A 21,053-nucleotide genomic window follows, 5' to 3' on the forward strand; every position below is an offset into this window, starting at 1 on the left:
TTGTTAACAAACTCAAACACAAGCTACAGTGACAAGCAAAGCATTTCTTCTCAGTGTACTGAATCATTAGAATCACTTCATTGTCACTGAATCGTTCATGACAAGACCATGTCCGGCCATCTGTCGATGTCACATTTTAGAGTAGGCTCAGCTCTCGTGGAACCTTGCCAGAGCAGGTACCAAAAAAGCACCAGATACTAGGTATTATCCCTAATGGAAAAGCAAAAAAAAAAAAACCAAGTACAAGTAGAGTCGCGTTGAGTCGAACGAGTAGTGCTGGAACTGTATAATGGAAAAGTGCCATCAGTAACCACTTAGCCTGGGAAGGGTACTAAGTAAGCCTGGGCTTGAAAAGGGTAAATACTGGTGGGGCCAGGGACATGGACAACCCTTGTTGAGACCCATATTGTCAGCCAAAATATAATCCTTATGTGGTTAGGTTCACCTCTGTAAAAGTAAGCCGAGCAAACCAAAGTATGACTCAGGAGTCTCTCTTTTAAAGTGTGGTTACTATAAATGAGGCTCTGACACATAGTCAGCACTGCTTTCATCAGTGTGAGCTGCTGGTGCTGAAAACCAGCAATGACATGAGGAAAAACAGAAAAACTATGAATGAAACGAGCATGTGTTTGCTGCTTTGTCTCACAACTTCCCTCACAGAGAAATCAATCTTCTTAGCTCATGGAGACCCAGGAGATACAGGTCTTCTGCTGCCATATTTGTCAAGTTTATGTCACTGAGGTAAATCCGAACATTGGATTTCGAACATCAAAGTCACAAAATAACACATTTTAACTTTGTCAGCAGTGAGGAAATAATTCATGTTGGCAGTGGTGTTAAATCGCTGTTGTTGTTTTTGTGTGGGAAGTGAGGGGTTTACAAAGATGACACCAATTCCATTTTCCAGTCAGGAAAGGCTGTCTAAGAGCAAACATGTCATTGTTTTAGGTTAGCCTTGTGTTAAGTGGCTAAAATCTACTTTCCTTGTCTTCCAGTGGCAGACATGTTTTCACTTTTGACATTTTCGGGGTATGAGGGCAGGCACAGTGCAGTCGAACACTGATTATAGAGATTATTTCTTGGAGGCACAGATACAGAAACGTCACTTTATTTGACCCAACCTCCTGCATTTGTCCTCTGTCATTCTCCTCCACATCATACCCTATGTCCTCTATCAATCCACTTCATTGACTGCGTCCCAGAGGGACATCAGATCATAAATCATCCACCACCGTGTGAAGCAGCTGATGGAGGGGAAAAATGACACCACTGGTCTTCAAGAAAAGATAATACCTGCTTAGTATTCAATGTCTTTGACAAGAATTTATGATTTGAGCTTATTTCTGTTGGTTACAGATGTAGATGTCTGGTCAGTTCGCCCTGCCCTGCCCTGCCTGCCTTTTCTCTCATTACACACGAACATCCCATGATTCGGAACAAACACAGATGCTGGCTCACGAGCCGACGGACTTCCTCAGACACACTGTCACTTCCCTCGCTCACTGACTCTGCCTCTCACACACACTTTCACACCTCATCTCTTACTGCAGCTGTGAATGTGTGTGTGTGTGTGTGTGTGATTGATTTCTGTGTCTGTGTCTCGGGCGACGAACGCGGCCATTTATTTTTCATTCAGCTTCGCCAAGTGTCTCCAGCTATCTGGTTGTAAGCCGGCAGCATATGGAGCAGCTACAACAGGCTTCTAATGCATGAGACGCTCAGACAAAAACAAGCAGAAGGGAATGAATGATACAAGACAGGAACATTTGAATGAAAAAAATGAATCGAGGAAAATAACATGGATCTTTGGATATTATGGATTTATTGAAGTGCGGTTGTATGGAGTAATGACACAGTCTGCTCCCCACACCAATGTCCATATTGAAAACCGATTTTTAGAACACGGCACACAAGAGTTGTTGATCCACTGCTGCCCCCGCCAGTAAGTTCAAAAGTGTTATTTTGTGCCTTCAGTGGTTAAAATACCTTATTCAGTTTAAAGCCCACATAGACCGGAAGCTCCAATTAACGCTGCGTTTGTTTGTGTATCTGCGTCATGACCTCGTTTATGAAACCCTAAAGTTTCAGAACAAACAGTTCAGCCACTGCTGAGAAAATAGTGTTGTATTATTTTCCTGGGCTCTGCGAAGCGGATCGGCACTTCCGTAATTTGATGTCGTCATCAGAAATCCTCACCACTCCTCTCACCACCGTAGCGCCTCCTGGTGCGGGCACTAGTCCGGGCACATCCGGTTGCGTACATTCAACCGCAGAAGAAGAAGAACTACTCTCGTTGTAGCTGCTGAGATGCAGAGCATCCACCGTGCCAGAGGGGGAGCTGTGTATCTGAGAGCTGGCCTACCAATTACGTCACTTCCAGGTACCTGGCCAATCACAGGACAGGAGGAAAGCTCTCATTGGTTGGCCAATCACAACACAGTCCACATTCTGGGGGTGTGGTTTTGGTCTGAAACAGCGCGGCTGACGAGAGTCTCAGTGAGGAGATATTTTGATCGGCTCGTTTGCAGCGATTAGGAGGTTTTTAACCATGAAAACAAGTTAACATATGTAAGTAGACCTCCATAACTAACATATATGTGCGATACAAGCATTCTATGTCACCTTTAAGTGACACAAACTTACCTCACAAGGCAGCAGTAGACCAGCAGCTCCTGTGTCCGTAAGAGTGAAAAATGCTGTTTTTCTCTCGGTGAGTGGCAATTATTAAGAAAGAGATTTTATTATCTTTCATTAACAAATAAAATCACTTTACATGTGTCGTAGTTGGGAAAAGATGTACAATTGCTGGCTATTTTGGGGTTTTTAAGAAATGTAATACAGACAACAAGGTGAAGGAAAAAGGAGTGCAATAAAGATGTTTTGCACCACGGCAATGGCACATCTTTTATGAGGTGTGATAAAGCAGCAGATCGGTGGCTGGAGAGGAAAAATATGGCTGCTTTATCTGGCTGTAAGCAAGACTTTAACAGCGGAGAGCGCGAGACAACACGAGGGAAAACAGGTTCAGAGCCCAAAGCGGCAGCTGCTTTGAAGCGAGTGGCACTTTAGAGGAAACTACCCCGAGACACAAAAGTCCCTCGTAACTTCTTACTTCACATCCAGCGTCTCCCAACACTTGTAAAGAACACACTGAGAGTTACTGAGTGTGATACTAGTACAGGTACATACATTCAGTCAGACTGTATCATTTCACCAGTGTGACTGATTCACTGCCAGCTCAACAACTGAGAGGTTTTTATGCCTGTGTTATGTACGAGAGGCTCCATTAACTCTGCCTCAGAGATTTTTAGCACTCTGGTAATAAAAAATAAAAATGTATAACGAATCTTAAAGTCATCCTCAGAGACTTCTGTCGTTCCTTCTTTTCCTTTCCTTTCTTTTTTCTTTCATTCTTTCTTCTTTTCTTTTTTTTGCACTACTGAAGCAAACAAATCATGATTTAATATTTCGCTCCTTTGACCTAAAGAGCCAAAAAAAGTCAGGAGGAATTAAAGCTGCGTCAGGCAGGCTTATTGGAAACATATTTTGAGTTTCTGCCACAGGTTGTAGCAGGGCTGGTCCAAGCCTTTATGAGGCCCTAAGCTGAATTTGATTTGGGGTCACCCTCCCACTCGAAGTTGTGTTTACTCCAAACCAGTGTCACTCTTGTTTATTTGTTTTTTTTAAACCTTAGAAGACAGTAAAATCACAGACGTGGCTTAGCATTCATTTACACTTTCATATTTAAAGTGCAGCATTATGTGTGGTGATACTGAACCTGAATTAAACAAGAAAACCAGTATAACAACTTTGTTTTTTTAAACTTGGAACAAATGTGCACTAAATGAACAAATATTCAACTACAAAATTAAATCAAAAGATGAACAGTATTTAGATATATAAATATATTGAAGACATCTAGATTGTATTTAATATGTTAAAATTTTGGGAGCTCCCCATGGATCACCATGGATTTGTATGTAGCAGTACTCTAATGTGCACTCAAAGTGCTTTAAATTATAGTCTCACATTCATTCATTTTAGTGCACATTTGTCATTCACACTGAGTCTCAGCTGCCTGCATTTGCTTCAGCAATCACTTTTTTAAGGCAAGTATTGAAATTATGTTGTGATAAATGTCTCTATGGTCAAATACCAGCTCCTGAAAATGAATGGGCAGATTATCTTGAGAGCAGATTCATTCTGCACGGAGGATGAACCTGTCCTAGGTTTTGTAATTTTGGTCGGAGGCTTATAATTAGTCTTGTTTTGACCTATTATTCGTATTTTATAGAGAAAAACGGTCAAAAACTTACTGAACAATCCTATGTTTACACTTTAGGATGATTTTCATTTGTTCACTTATTTATTCCTGTATGGAATTGAGCGACAGAAGGCAGGAAAGATGGAGACACAATCCCCTCATTCATTTTCTTTTCTCCGACTTGATGCTTTTATTGACTCAGCATCGGCAGCCTCCCTCCTCACAGAGCAGCCACTAAATCATACACACTCCACGCTTCATCCTTGTCACACACACACTGTGAAGTCTACATCTGCGTGTGGTGGTGATTGATCTTTATTTTCCGTGGCTGCCTCCTAAGAGTCACTTTTATTTTGTGCTGGATGTGCAGTTTGCCATTAGACGAGGAGTTTGTTACTAAAATGCGATGTATTACTTTTTGGAGGAAGATGGATTTTTAATCTTTGTGAGCATACTTTCAGCCAAAGAAAAGCAGAATACTGACAGACACTGTTGCTCATTAAATAAGCATTGGCAAAAGAGAAATTCCATGTGAAATAATCCTTTTGAGAGGAATAGATACAGATAACAGTTTGAATTTTGAATGGAACGATTGAACTTGGACTGAAATTTTACACAATGCAAAGAAAGCAAAAATGTGCAGCATCTGCCTCGGCTGGTTGGGGTGAAATGGGGGAAAGAGGTGAGGTGGGGGACAAAAGGGGGGAGAGAAAAGAAAAGTTTAGTCAGGACAGTTCTGAATCACTTGTGATTTGTTTATAGTTGTACATAGTAGTAGTTCAAACTGTTGGGAAAGAATGATACTGATATCAACTTAAATCAGCATAAAATTTAACATGAAATGCTGTCTTTGGGCTTCCTGTTTTATTTTGGCAACACTTGTCTTGTTTCCACTTCCTGTCAAGTTTCCCTCTCTCTAATGTGTTTCACCTGTGCCTTGTTGTCTCTGGCTCTTCCTCATTCTTTTGCTACATCTTTGTTTAAAGCGCTGAGTTCCAGCATATTCTCTCAGACATCTCTGTGTCTCTTTTGAGATAAGTCTAAAACAGAGTTTGGCTGATATAATGAAGCAAGAGAAGGGCAAAATAAAGGTTTTAAAGAAACAATAATCATTTTAAAAGTAAAAAACACGTTTAGCTGTAACTTTTAACCTCACTGATACATATCCTTTCCTTCCTTTCACGAGTTAAATACTATTAATGTGAAGGAGCAAAACTGAAATGATTGGTATTTGCAGTGACTTATAATTCCTGCATTGTTTCATCATGTGTGTCATTATCTTGACTCATGTGAAAAAATATGTGTCCTGGCTTAAAAAACGTGACATTCCAAGGCAATTTTATTGTTTCTCATCTCATTTTTTTCATAACACCTCAAAATGTTGATCCGCCCCTTGAGCTGAGCAAAAGTCAATCTTAAAATAACCTGTAGCAGGTCACATAAAACATAATCTGGGAAACAATATGTGACTTTTACTATTGCTATTGATTTGTGTGGAAACATAATTTGTGGAGTTGAGTTGATCTCCATAAACTGTAGTGTTTGGGCTGCAACAGCTGATTGGGTGAACAATAATTCACTCTAATCTAAAATAATAAGCTATTTTGATCTTGGTTTTTTAAAATAGAAACTTTTTTAAAAAAATTTCCAGCCTTAAATTAAAACATGAATATTTCCAGGGTTTGTTCCTCCTCAAACAAACCTGTGTTTTGTAAAATAAATCGGATGCAAATAAAATCAGATGCATTGCATAAATATGAATATGATATGAATGCTCCATTAAACACAGACAGCAGGCTGTGCAGAGAAATGGCCGCCACTGCTGTCATGTGACCATTAGTGAGAGCTGCAAATGTCTGCCAGAGAGTTGGTGTATTATGTTTTTTAAATGGCTGGTTATAGTTGCAGCACAAGGCAAATGCAGAGTCCTCCTCCCACATAACACTGTATATGTTTGAAAATAGTGGCTGAAAATAAAAGATAGAAAAAATCATTTACAGATGAATCAATGATAATAAACAATTGTTATTTATGTTATAATAATTATAGTGTGAAGCAGACGATACCATGTCAGTTTGGTAAAAAGTGTGTTTGATTTACATGTCTGTGTGTGCAGGTTTCCTGGACTGGGTCCCAAAGAAGATGCAGCGCGTCGGCTGCATGGAGTTGCTCAACACAGTGCAGAGGAGAGTCCAGCCCAAATACCACGTGTTTGGGCACATTCACGAAGGTACGTGCACGTGTCACGGACAAGACGGCAACACACAGTATACTGTGTCTACAACAGAGAGCAACATTATCAGTTACTGTTGTTTTCCGCGGGAATAATACACAACTCCTTATATGGACATCCTGGGGTGTATGTTTATAGGTCACATCTTCAGGCTTTACACAATGCATTTTCCATGTTCTTATGTGTTACAAAGTTATGATTCATTTTATAGTTATGATGGGGTTTTTTTTGTTTTGTTTTCTTTAAATCAGGAGTTTGTTTTTCTTTTATTTTTGTTCCTAAAAAACGACCCAAGGGAACTTGGAACTGTGGGGTATTTCCAAATTGCACAAATTAAATGCGATTTTAAAGATGTTAAGTACTTTTTACTTAAAGAGGATATAAAACCTCTTTAAACTCCTACACACCAACTTAATGAAGTCACACAGACAACTTCAGTCAATGTGTTGAAATGATGATTAATGGGAACTCTGTATTTATGTATGATAACATCATTATGGCAGAGTTACTTCTCATAACTACTACTGTGTTATTACTTGGATATTGTATAGTATACCAATCCATGCTGCTGTAGTACAGGTATGTAGGGGAATCACTAAGTAAAGATGCTGCCATCATCATTAATGTGTTACAACTACAAATACCTTTTGTAGAAATTGTGTTTGTAATGGTGACATTAAAGTGATAGAGTGTAGTTTCCAGCTTATGCCAGTTTAAGTTAATATCATGTAGAGAATTTGTGGCTGTATTTTGCCATTAGATACACTATTTTTACAGGAAACCCAAGTTTGTGTCACTCTCTGTAAAACAGTCACTCTCCTGCACCATAGAGACATGTGATGCCGAAACACAATAAATATTCTCAAAAGATGATAAAGACATAAAGTTAACATACCGGTCCAGTCAGTCTCTTTCTTGGCAGTAGCCTTCCCGAAAACCGTCTTTCGTTCGTGACCCAAACCTGCTGTTTGCACCTTTTCTGCCATAACTTTGTGTCTCATTGGATGTTAAGCAAGCTAGCATAAACTCTGGCGTGGTCTAATTAGTTATTGCAAGATTAATGCACGAGGAGGGGGGTTGATGGCAGTTTGATTGATGCATCACAATCAAATTTGATGATGATGATGGGTTTAGGGTTAGGGATGGTGTTTTTACAGGCCTGTCCGTTCCACAGCTGACTGATATTTTTCATTTTTGTGACAATTCATTAATGAATTGGTTACAATTGGGGTGTGAATAGGATTTTAAGCAATACAGTAAATAATGCTCCAGAAAATGATGTCCCACCCTACTGTTATTATTATTATTACCTTTTAGCTTGCACTGATTTTGTTTGGTGAGCCCCATACCTACAGTCCTATACCACTTTTTTCAGGTATAAACCAGCGTGTATGTGTATCTAGTAATGTTATTTGTTGATCAAGGTGCAAATCTTCACAGTTTAGTGAAAAGTATTTCAATTGCTAATTGCCAAACAAATCTACTGCCTCTCTGGTCAAACACCAGCAACTGCATTCAAATGTTGCCATTGGCTTTCTTAGTCCATACTTGCGTGACTTTTGTCCCTTTGTTGTCCAACCAGTGTGAGGCTCATTGTCTCAGACTCTTCCCCCTTTTATAAACTTTATAAACTGACTGTGTGTCAATACCTCATACAAGACCACTTCAAAAAACCTGAACTATCCCGTTTGTCTTTGTGTTACCGCTCTCTCCAGGTTATGGCATGATGACAGATGGCACCACGACGTTCATCAACGCCTCCGCCTGCACCGTCAACTTCCTGCCCATGAACGCACCCATTGTCTTTGACCTCCCCAACCCCAGGACCACCACCACATGACTAGAGGAAGCTGAGCCGCAAAGCCTCTCCACCAATCAGGAGAAAGGAGCCCGGAGGAGCAAGTGAGGTCAGCCGGTGGAACTAAAGACTGTACATATTAGGCAGGTGAGTTTTCTTTTAATGTGACACAAATGGAACACACCACTGTGGTGATGTCACTTTGTGGAGGAAGCTGGATGAGGCTCAGAGGCTCGCTCACTCACGTCGTTATTATTAGTTTGTGTGCCGTAACATTCTTCACCAGTAACTGCATCTGTGAGAGCAGATGAATGAGCGGGAGAGACGCTTACGCTAACCTGCGCACAAACGGGACATGTCTGTGTTCCCATTTTACTGCACTGACAATCTCATGTGGCGCTCAGAGAGACAAAAGAGAAGCACTGATGTCCCCACTGGCCATTAACATGAAATCGTCTGGAAACCTTTGGACGATCAGTGAACTAATCCAACGCCTCGTTTGCAGGAGAGCTTCAGTCTCCAGGGGAACTTTTTTCTTCCTACTTACTTAACACAGTAAACGTTCATTTCTAATTTTTTGTGTGTGTTTTTCCCCCACTGTGTGTGTACGTGGGAAGTGGGTGGGTAAAGTCAGTGAAAGGCCATGAGAGTCTGGGTGTCAGGCATGTTGACGTCACTCCACTGGGCCTCATTATTTTACCAGGGTTGCCAGATCCCACAGATGCAGTCTAAGTGTTCACTCTTTCAAATCTTTACAGATTGCACTAATCATTTTCTATAAATGATACGAATAGGTGAAATAAGAAATGTATTACTCAAATCCTGAACAAATTCTAGAGCAGTATGCACACACACACATGCACAGATACAGCTTGGCACCCTCAATATTAACTCTTGACCATTGTGTTTTATCACTCAGACCTGGCAACCCTGAATACAAGTTTCCCCCTTGAAGAATAGTTTTTTTCCCCCCCGAGTGTTGTTATAAAATATACTGACACATAGTCAGAGCTGACTACCTGAACTAACTGAAAACATGGCTGCCAGTCCGAACACAGAAAAACTGATTTTAGCCACTTAACAAGCAGCTCACCTGATATTGATATTTATTTCTGCTTATATTTATAATACCTTAGGAAAATGTCTGCAGCCTTATCTAACTGTTAGACAGCCTATTTCAACAGGTGATTGAAATATTTCATTTAAATGTGCCTCTACGACACAAACCTACCACTACTTTCACTCTAACCATTTGAGGAGAGGACTCATACCTCTGTTCTGTCCACTCCTTTTCAGCCATTTCTCTTCCCTTTTTGTTTTTTTTTTCCCTTCCACCTCCTCCTTCATGCATTGAATGACTCAGCTTCTTAGTAACGACTGGAAGGTCAGGCCTTTTGAACTTGAGAAGAAGAGCAGGTAACATGCGATGTAAAGGTGCTGTGGTCACTTCTTGGACTTACCTGTGTTTCTCATGGGAGAGATGGAACTTTTTGTCCTTTATCCAGAGGAGCAAATCTGTAACTAATCGTACTGTAACTGGTCTTTGTAAATGTTCTCTGTCAATATGACAAAAAAAAATCTTTTTCTGGATGATTTCCAACTTGTTGCTATGCTTTAAAAGAAATGTAACAATGTATTTGTGTCTAGAGATGTACGGTTTGTTACGTTTCATTTATTATGTTGTAAATGCTTATTATGGTATTCTCTTTTCTGTGCCCAGCAGTTTGTCTGTTTAAAAAGATTTGTTTGTTTGTCTGTTTGTTTGTTTTTTTTACTGTGTTCTCCATTTGTTTGTGATTTTAGAAAAAAAGTAAAAATGCATAGGGAGCCAGAGTGTGGGACACTTTTTTCTGGTTTGTGTGGTCCACCAAACTGCAACCAATACACACTGATGTTTTTTTTATATATATACATATACATTTTGCGTAGTTTATTTAAAGGCACAATATGTAAAATGTAGGTGAAATGATTTCCTTTTTGCAAAAACTACAGAAAAAAATATGCTCATATAGCACTGACCAAGAGCCTGGTCAGTGCTATATAGATGCCGCCACATAGGTTCTCCCACACACATAGAAGGGAAGGATGAGGTGAGGGATGCTGTGTGTGGGGCACACTGGGAGGCAGAACTACTTGATAGGTTGAGGACCCTTGAACATAAAACCTTTCATTTGTTGGATCTTCAAATTGACTATTCACTATCACATTCATGAACCCCAGTGTTTTTGCGCCAACGCAACAGTGCTAGCCACTAATCTAACATGGCCCGATGTCTACTGTTCTCTTGTTTTATTCACCATAACATAACAACAACAAACATTGGTGCCCTTAGTCAATCACCTGTCGCGTTTGAAGCCTGTCATGTGACCTGTTAGACAGCTAATGCAATTAACACTCAGACAGACGTTCCTTGCACTTATATTATAGTTATCTAAATAAGTGTAGCCTTTTGGTTCAGAAACATTAGCTCACCCATATCTGTGGTTTGCAGAAACATATGATGGCAACACACACAGCCAGGACCAAAATAAGTCACATTTTCTTAATTCAATTTCTGGTGGGCAGCTTTTGGCCAAGCGGAAGGCATTTGGGCTTGTATCTGGAAGGTGTGCCGTTTCGAATCCCTACCAGGTCGAGGGCTGGGGGTACCCCTGAGCAATTTACCCAATCCCCATTGATCATTGAGTCAGATCATCACAGAGTCCAGATTCTTAACTCCGTTGAGAATATTTGGGGTGTGCTGGACACAGCAGTCCGTCATCAATACAACATATTGGCAAAAAATGCCACTGTGATTTGAGAAGGTGGTCCAACAAAATATGTGTGTGAGTGTGTGACTTTGTTTTTGGCTGGGCAGTGTATGATCCTGGAAGCTGAACCCACCTCTGCCAAGCACCTACATTTGTGATTTGTGAAAGTTGGTGTTATTTTTCTCGGGTGTTTCCATCCAGGATTTCTCTTGCACTTATTCAGAATTCCCATGAATATAGTTGGATGGAGACATAGTTTCACACTTGTCTGGGCTGTACAGAATGGCAACATATGATCGTGGAGACTGGGTTGGTGATCATCCTTTTTTGAGTTGAAGGCATGAGATTTCATATCAGCGTTCAAAGTAATGGTTTCACTGTAGCCAACACACACCAAGTCTGTGTGAGTATTTCATATAAACTGTTCAGTCATATAATTTAAAACTCACATTTAATTAGTGTCTGTGAAGGAAAAGAGAAATAAAGAAAAAATTTAAAGCACAAAAGATTGGAGAAAGAATTTCCTCTGACACTTCTCATTTAATTATCTCTCACTTTGATGCTCTTCTGCTTCAGTGTAGCTGTCTTCTGTGTTTCCCTTTTTTATTGTCTTTTTTTTCTTTTTTTTATGAGACAAAAAAAAAGATTGTTGTACAATTTCTTGATTTATTTTGTCAGGCATGCTTGAAAGTGTTAAAAACTTCTGCTACTCAGACAATCTTCATATGAAGAGTTTCATTCCACAATGAAATACACACCATTTGAAAGAAAAATGATTGACAGCAGTTTTACTTTTTGAAGGACTTTTATAATTTGACCACACACCAAATTAAGTTGTATATCTTGAAATATCCTTTTCTTTTCTTTTTGTATTGGAAGTATAGCATTTTGGAATGAAAGTGTTCATATTTCGCCATCACTGTTGGGGACTTTTCTGCTTTTTGAAACTGTAAAATAAGGAAAATGAAAACCCAGATGTAAAGTACCTTTTCTTTCTTAAAACCATAAAGATTCTGCTGGTTCTTAAGGAGATTATTCACTGATTGAATAAAACCTTATCTGTGACCTGTTGTCCGTGTTTCCTGATTTCCTCCCTCGTTCTCTCCTTTTGTCTCTCCTCTCCATTATGTCTTGTTCCGCAAAAGTCTTCTTCTTCCCTTTTGTTCAAATCAAAGGTATCTGTGTCTTGTATCAATTGTGGAGCCCAGAGGAGTGAGTTAATTTCCAGCAGCTAAACCCTCACCGCTCCGTCTCTGTCTCCCATTTTGTTCTGCAGGTCTTCCACACTTCTGCACATTCTAATGAGAACCCTCGTTCAAATAATTACATTAGTAATCCCTGGGGGAAGCTGGGTAATTTATTCACGCTTGGCTTTTTTTTACTTTGCCATTAATATAACGCTTTCATATGCTCTCATCTTCCTCCAGCTACTCCCTTATCTCTTTTTTTCTCACTCTCCACCTCTCCAACCATAATATTGGGCACTTTCTCCTCACTTCTCAACCTGTTTTCCTTTTCCATCTGTCCTTCCTTTCTCACCTCTCTACATTTCTCTGCAAGTGTCTTGCTGCTGTTGCATTTTCCTTTATATGAACGACAGACGTCCTCTATCTTCTTGTCATCCATCTCACTTCACACTTCCCGTACGCCCGATAACTCTCGTCGCCAGCGTCATTAAAAACGTGCTTCATGGGACTGCTCCGTCTCAGTCAGCACACACATCGTTTATCAATCCGTCCTTTGTTAATCTTTATTTTCCATGATTTTCACTTCACTTCCCGTGATGGATCTATTGTGGAATCGGCGATAAATCAGATTTAAAAGTGTTGGCTGCTGGAACTCTGCATGAACACACCAAGGATGTGGAGTTGAACATTATCTCCAGTTGCTAATTCTCCCACCACAATCCCTGGTTAGTTTTGAGCCGTATCCACATTGAAACGGAATGCAGCGGTAACGATCTTTGTCTTTGTCGTTTTGAAAAAGTTCACACTGAGACAAACAACTATTCACTCTCACATTCACACCTGTGTTCAGCTTAGAGCAGGGGTGTCAAACTCATTTTTGTTCAGGGGCCACATAGAGGACAATTTGATCTCAAGTGGGCCGGACCAGTAAAAATAGTAAAATAATAGCATAATAACCTATGTACAACAAGAACTCCTTGCTTGTGCAATTTCAACAATATCGTGCCTAAATGTATCACACTGGATCTAAAAAGGCACAAACATTTAGTCACAGGTATCTGGAAGAGAAAAATATTGTATTTGACGTTATGTTTAGATTGTAATCGTAGTGTGAAATTTTAACAAATTCATCCTGTGGGCCGGATTGGACCCTCTGGCGGGCCGGATCTGGCCCCCGGGCCGTATGTTTGACACCACTGGCTTAGAGTGTCCAGTTAACCTCTGCCTGTTCCGCGAATGTGGGACGCACAGCTAGCTGAGGTTTCAGCTGGGATAAAGAAACAAAGGCCAAGCGGAGCGACAAGCAGAGACCGAAATTATGAGACTTGACAATGAATATAAGATTCCAAGAAATAAAAATACACTAAAATGATTCAATTACACAAGCAACAGTTGATTTCATTTGAGTCCAATAGTACCTGGAATGAAATAGACTGACTTTAAATTCAAAAGAAATAGCTGAAGCATTTGCAGCCTATAATAAAACAGTTGTGTGATTGCCAAGAACTGATAAATAAAGAAGCTACTAGACTCTGTAACATTAAGCAGATCGACACCAGAAGAAGCAGAGGCCATGGTTTCCCCCATTACTGAGGAAAAAATAAAGGCCAGTATAAATAAACTCACCAGGAACAGATGGCTTGTCTGGAAAATAGTAAAAGTAAAAAGTATTTGTCAACAAGCTATACCAGTTCTCTGCCGGGTCTATAATTATGCATTAGACAAATGAGACCCCCGCTGTCATGGTCAGAGGCAGATATTTCAGTTATTCACGCAATGTTCACGATATCAACCTATAAGTTTCTTCTGCCAAGATTTCAAAATAAAAAATAAAAAAAAACATTGATCCTGGTTAGTATAATACACATATATGCAGAAGCTGATGAAGCCAGACCACACAGGCTTTATTTGTGAGCACCAGGGTACTAATAATGTCAGGAGAGCCCTAATTTTACAATACATTACAGCAGGTAAACAGACCGAGATTGGATGCACATGGAACACACTCTGATAACTATTGGTTTTAATGAGACCTTTAAGTGGGTAGGTGTTTTCTATATGAACCCTAAGTCAAGAGTCAGGGTCGTATTCATGATCAGCATCAAACTACTGGCAGAGTTCATTTCAAACAACCCTCAGATACAGGGGATGAACTGTAACTGGCTGTTGTCATGGATTGATCTGTTTAAAAGGAAAAATTGAAATAAAGTTCCAAAAAAAAAAGTCCCACTTACTCACAGGGAGAATATGTAAACTCTATGCTGAAACGCCGTTGTTCCGATCAGGTCAGGAACCCTTAATCTCAAGATAACATATTGAAACTTAATTAGTGGGTCATTGCAACAACTTCTGTGGAGAGACAGGTTTCCAAACCTCAGTTTTCAGCTGGAAAAGTCTGTCAGAGGACAAGATTCAGCGAATATGTGAGCGTCATGTTAGGATGGCTGGTTCACAGAACAGACACATTCAGCACTCAGTGACGTTCTCAGTGAAATCTTACTGTAATGGGTTTTCTTGTCACTAGAAAATGGACCAACAGCAAACACTGAACAGACTGAAATATTATATTATACATTGATTTAGTTATGGCTTTTGCCCTGTGATTTCTCACAGAGAATATTTAAATTTAAATTAGAGTAGAAGTGACCTGACTCTGTCCTTGTGCTTGTCACACTGGGGTTATGTCTCCGTACATGAGCAAACACATTTGAAGTGTTGCCTCTAACATAAAGTAAGGTGAACAGTGCTTGTATACAGATGGTGATGGCGATGCTTTCCTCTTCTCTCACACTCGACACTCCGCCTTGACTCGCCTCATACCAAATGAAAAAAAACCAAAAAACTTGACACATGGCGTGAGGACCATTTATACTCAATTTTCACTTCAAGGCGATGCACTCGTTGGCCTCCACTTCGATGTCCAACCACTTCTTCTTGACCTCAGCAATGGTCCGGCCTTCTGAGGCAGCAGCACTGACGGCATCTGCCCCAAAACAGTTTTGCCTGCTTCCACCTCCTTCACAAGCACTTCAATTTCACATTGTGTTCCTCTTATTCCCTCTTCTCTTCTCTGCCATGACTGTCATACACTTTTGACAATTAATATTCATTCATATAGGCAAAGATAGGTATTACCTAAAGCCCACATTACAAGTTGATTGTGATTTAGGAGTAGGACTTGCGTGTGCACGGTTTTAAAAATATTTATGTGTAGAAGCACTTTCAGTGTTTCAAATGTACACCCATGCATACCTATGAACAGTTTAATAAATGAGGCCCCTGGTCAGCAAGTGTAGAAGAGCCCACAGCTGCAGGCTACACTTTGACAAAATGCAAAAGTGCACTGTCAGCCCTTTGTTCAAAGCTCTGCCCAAAAGCACTCATTTGTGATGTAAGTTGTGTTTGTTGTAATATTACATCTATGGTTCCACTGTTTTCTCCACAAATACAGATATGAACCAAGGAAAGTATGAACAAGCCTCTACCCATTTCTGAATCTAATGATGCGTTCCATCGGTAGTCGGAAATGGAATGTCCTAGGTCATGGAACGCTCCTGAACTCAGATTTCCAACATGGAAATAAAGTATATGAACGTAGAAGAACACATTAACACAGCTAATGTTTAATCCTTGAATGTACTGATCATTGACATAATAAGTAAACATGAGACAAGAGGGTCTCTTGGACACATGACAGTCAGACCATGCGCTTTACAATAAGCATCCTGTATAGGACAGGAAGCTTGAGGGTCTGTCCTGGATATGGTGTGTTAGGAAGTATAGATGTCTCTTGTTTGACTAAATGGTGCTATTGTCCAAACTTTATAGATCATGGGACAGTATGGTATGGCCGGACCCGACTTGTTTTTCAAGTACGTTGCACCATGGAAACAGGAGCAAGGCGGGTGTCGGAACATGTGATGCCTACAATAAAAATACTAGATATTCTATAAAAGGTTAGTTTTGCATTTTCTGGGGCACAATTGTTCGGAGATTCAGCAGGAACACATTCTCCCGACCTGCTGCAGAGCTTGGTCTGATGCCTGACTTCCTAACCAAATAAAATCCCTGTGTCAGAGGAGTTCCCTTTCTACACCATCATCATCACCTATCGTGCTACACTGTTTGTGCAAAATACCATCACTGTTATTGACTAGCTCGAGACACATTCGTGATAACACACTTGTGTCTCTGATTATTCACTTGCATTGCAGTGAACTCGGGGGTGATGTCACTCCCAGTTCCGAGTTCCAATGTTAATGGAACATAGCATAACACTGAGCATTAATAAGCTCTGGAGCTTGTGCCAGTAAGTGCTGAGGACTCTCTCGAGTAGGTCTGCTCGGTCAGGATTGGACACCAGGGGAGTGTTCTTTTTTTTTTATCAAATTATTATGTCTTAACATGAATAACAATTTACTTGTCCGAAAATATTTTAAAACATGTTTCAAATATTTAATAATTGTTAAATAATGATTACTTTCCATTATCTAATGTGATGGCATCAGCACACTCAGGTCAAAGTGCAAGGGTCAGTGTCAGTCAAAAAAAACGTAGTGAAAACAATGGCATGGAACAGATTTATGGATTTCTTTATTTCTAAAACCCCAAAAGCAACCAATTTTGACCTGGTGGGGACTTGAACCAATGACCCTCCAGTTAAAAGCCCAGTTCCCTTTCCACTTGACCACGGGCTAACACAAATGTGTGTCGAGTTCAACTTCAGGAGCCAAGAGGAAACGTTAGCTGCTGACAATTTGTTTAATATTTCTAACACAAGTGCGTTGCTAGTTATGCTAACATTGTTCATTCCCTCATTTTAAAGATATCGCTTACGGCACTCGATAATAGTGTCATAGCTCTCAACGTGTGTTGAAGGAAGGAAAGTGTGTTGGTGCGTTCATGTCATGCCTGTCGGAGTCTTGATGCTTCTCAGTCATCATCATGAGAAGCCCTCTGCCGTGCTTCTCACAGCTGCTGCCGCACTGACCGAATGAAGGTCAGTGAAGGACCACGCACAGGAAGCTGTTACAGCACATCCTCCCTGAGGGTGCTGACATCAAGTATGATCTGAAAGAACTCCTACTGTGACAGCTTCACATTAATGTAGTGCCTGTGTGTGAGTGTGTGATGTCATGTGTATTAGGTGAGGGTTTAGGAGAGTCATCCCTAACCAGGTTGCTAATTGTTTGTATTGATTAGTTGAGGGATTTGCACAATTTGTGGACAATACAACAAGAGTGTCAGCTGCTGTTCTCCTGGGCCAGAATATCAAAGTGCTCTTGTTTCAATCTTCAGCTTAATCAAACAATTACAATTACTGATTGGCTGTCAAGTGTGTGAGTGTGTGTGTGAGTGTGTGTGCGCGTGTGTGTGTTGCCTGGGTTTTAAGGATTTCCAGTAACTCCAACTAAATGGATCTCACAGTCATATAACACATGACGTTCCAATTAAACTTTGAGTGAGTGACAGAGATGGGTATGGAGTGCTGCTACTTGTACCGGCACAGGTGTTTCATTGGTCAGTAACGTGCCTGATGCTGGTGCTGATGTAAATATTTTTTCATGACCATGGTGCCACATTGGTTCTCAGGACTTAGTTTGTAGGATTTTCTGCAATCCTCGGACTTGCTGTTCATATTAATGAGGTTAAGGGTTTGATTCCCGGCTCAGCGAGTTCACATGTCGATGTGGCTACATGCTGATGTGTCCTTGGAATGATTGGGTTGGAAAAATGCGCTGAGTGAATTGCAAAAGTGTAGTGTAAAGCAGCTTTAAGTGTAATCAAGACTAGAAAAGTGCTTTGTAAATACAGAACATTAAACAGTCTTCCAGACTTTATTTTTGGCTATTACTTGCATCTGTTTTGCATTGTTATTTTTTGTTTTGATCTGTGCATTTGGTTTCACACTCTGAACTGTGATATATTTGTTATATACAGTATACTCTATCTAGTATATTTATTTCACCAGCATATTCCCATTCCTAACGACGATGAAGTTGTCAGAGTCAGGTAATTGCATTTGAGGTTGGCTGCTAAATTAAAAAAAAAACAAAAAAAAAAAACCAACACAGCAGCTGTTATGTAAAAAGTGAGTTGTCAGTAAATGGTACCACAACAATACCACTCTTACAATCTTACAAAACACAGTCAAATACAACAGTTTATGAATGATAGTCAGTGGATTGTGTTGGATGTTCTGCTGCTCCTAACATCACTGTAGTGTTCTTGGTCTGACACTGAAATTTGGCGCTGGTTATGGTTAAATGTATAGCTACACTGTTAGCATCACTTCCAATATTTGCTAAATAGTCCCATGGACATTACCAGTGTAGCAGATCATATTTGACGTTACACTGTAGGCGTGATACTGTATTGATTCTTTGAAGCGCATGCATTTAAATGTTCTTGACAATGATTTTGTGTTGTATCTCAGACACTGTCCCCTAGTTCACAACAGGTGAATGACCATTTGATTTTATCTGCCATTGTTAGACAATAAGATGTTTTTGTACCTTGTTTATAACCATAAAATTATTTTTACAACCAGGTCATGGACCCAGTTCTTCTTGCTGTATGGGCAAGAGTGCTAATCACGACACCACCTACAATTCTACTTGTTTTTCATTAAATGTGTAGCTACTTATTCAGGACACTGTTAGTCTCACGTCTGATTTATGTGCTAAATAAACACTGCAGCAACTGTGTCGGTCGAGCCCATTCTCTATTTCTAAATGAGGGAAGTAAGTGAGGTGGATTGGTTTAAATAGAAGAGCCTGCCCCCTGTTGGTTAGGTAAAAACATTTCTCTTGCATCTCTCCACCACCAACCTCTGCATTCAGGCATCCTTAACATCAAATTGTATAGTAGTATAAATAACCATCAATAAGGAGTATCGGTATTGAAAAGCGGTATTTGTATCAGTACCAATAAAATGCCAACAACCATCCTTATGATAATAAAAATTACAATTAGATACCTCATGCCATGCACTGACATCTCCTTCCTGAAGCCGTGCACTGACATTTGATGGAGCTGGACCTTGATCACACATGCAACAGGCAAACCTCTTCATAACCTTGATTCTGAACCTTGTCTCATATGGACCAGACCAAACAATACAGTGGGAAGTGTCAGAAAAAGGACATGAATAGGAAGAAAGTAAACAACTAAAGCTGAGAGCTCATCGTTATCAGTAGCATTTCACCTCTTTACAAGCTAACACTCTGAACAAAGTGTTTTTGTTCAGATAAAGAGGTTTTATTTGTTATGTGTATACTCATGTACAGACACACCATTGAATCAAGAAGACACAGGGGGTCTCTGCAAACGTACACAGATGGTAGGTGCACGCAGTTCACCCACCATCACATCAGACAATGCAGGTCTTTGTGTTTTCAAAGTTGGTTTGGAGGGTTGCAGCTCATGGGTTGCCAGATTAGACCCTCACCCACATGCTCCATAATTGAAGCTTGGGGCTCGGCTTTGTCGCTCAGCGGGGGGGTTCGTTCAGATCGTGCCCACCCGTGTGTCATTGTTCGAAGCTTTGTGTCTACCTCCTCATGCCAAAAGAAAAAAAACAACAAAAAACACAGCGAATCACCAATTTTGGAAAGTTTGCTCATGATAGGTGATAGTCGAGAGCCTGAGGGTGGGAGGTCCCCGCTGAGTTTACAGAATCTGGCAACCCACTGTCGCCCAGCACCACCCCCTCATGTTCCAGAGCCACCCATGCTCACGTTACTGTAGCCCAGTTTCAATTTGCAGCCAGTAAAACTGTAATAGATCAGCATTTAAATAGAGGCAAGAAAGTTAAATGTGTGGAGTATGTGAAGCTAAAAGCACATATCCTATTTCATAATAGCAAGCATGACAAGAAATGTATATGTATAATGTGTATAATAATATATGCAATATACATATAGTATGTACAGTCCCTGATGTCATACCTTATTGCACCTTGTAAAATCACACATGTTTATACCCATACATATACTGTTGGCACAGGCCATTGGGGGCAACTTGGGGTTAGGTGTCTTGCCCAGGGACACATCAGCATGTAGACCAACAGAGTATGGAGTTCAAACCCTTGACCTTATTGAAAGATGACTCCTTCTAACCACTCATTCACCATAAATGAATGAGTAAAACTGTTAATTAAAAGTACATTTTCATTGATTATCAATGGCATCACACACCCACCAATGTTGTGGATACATCACTGTAAGTAATATGTAATAATAACATTTTCACCTTCACAAAAATCCATCACAATAATGGTGTCATGGTTTTTTCTACTTTTGGCTATGGCAGAGCCAACAAAACCAAAGTGGCTACGAGTTTAGCTTCTTCCTTCTGAATTGGTAAGTACATGCTAACTTTACTAGCCGGCGTTGCATCAGAGCTGACCATCAGAATTCTGCTTGGTTTATACGGTTTTGCTTTTAGGAAAAGGACTTCAGGAGTGCTGTTCAAAGCAGTGTTGTTTTGCTTTTTTTCATGTCGAGAACGAGACGGTGACGAGATTAACATGGATCTTTGATGATTAAAACATGACGAGACGTGTGTGAGTTTTTTCGCTGATGAGACGAGAATGGACGTGAATGTTAGTAGGTAATCTGTCAGACCTCGGTCCGTGTTTCAAGACGGGTCGGGTGGGTTGCGACATTGCCGCCTACCCCTGGCGCCTGACTTACGTGGGCCACTCCCCGCCCTGGTGACACAACGCAGTTGGGACGCACTGAGGACAGTCCGCTCCGATCGACAGTCGCGCTGGGGGCAAATGGACCCCGTCCCTCGGGTCTACCGACAACCCCGGCAC

The 21,053-nt window shown here is 40.4% G+C and overlaps 1 protein-coding gene across 2 annotated transcripts in view; it reads left to right on the top strand.

Annotated features, from left to right (window-relative positions):
• Positions 1-10,071, top strand: part of mpped1 (metallophosphoesterase domain containing 1) — a 95,161-nt gene extending 85,090 nt beyond the window's left edge. For both annotated transcript variants that reach the window (XM_044020729.1, XM_044020730.1), the window contains 2 exons: positions 6,381-6,494; positions 8,213-10,071. In XM_044020729.1, the coding sequence (XP_043876664.1) occupies positions 6,381-6,494; positions 8,213-8,337 (239 nt within the window). In that variant the 3' untranslated portion in view covers positions 8,338-10,071. The remainder of the gene's footprint in view (positions 1-6,380; positions 6,495-8,212) is intronic.
• The last annotated feature ends 10,982 nt before the right edge of the window (positions 10,072-21,053 follow it).

The sequence above is a fragment of the Solea senegalensis genome, linkage group LG3, assembly GCF_019176455.1.
Source record: "Solea senegalensis isolate Sse05_10M linkage group LG3, IFAPA_SoseM_1, whole genome shotgun sequence".
Taxonomy (NCBI): domain Eukaryota; kingdom Metazoa; phylum Chordata; class Actinopteri; order Pleuronectiformes; family Soleidae; genus Solea; species Solea senegalensis.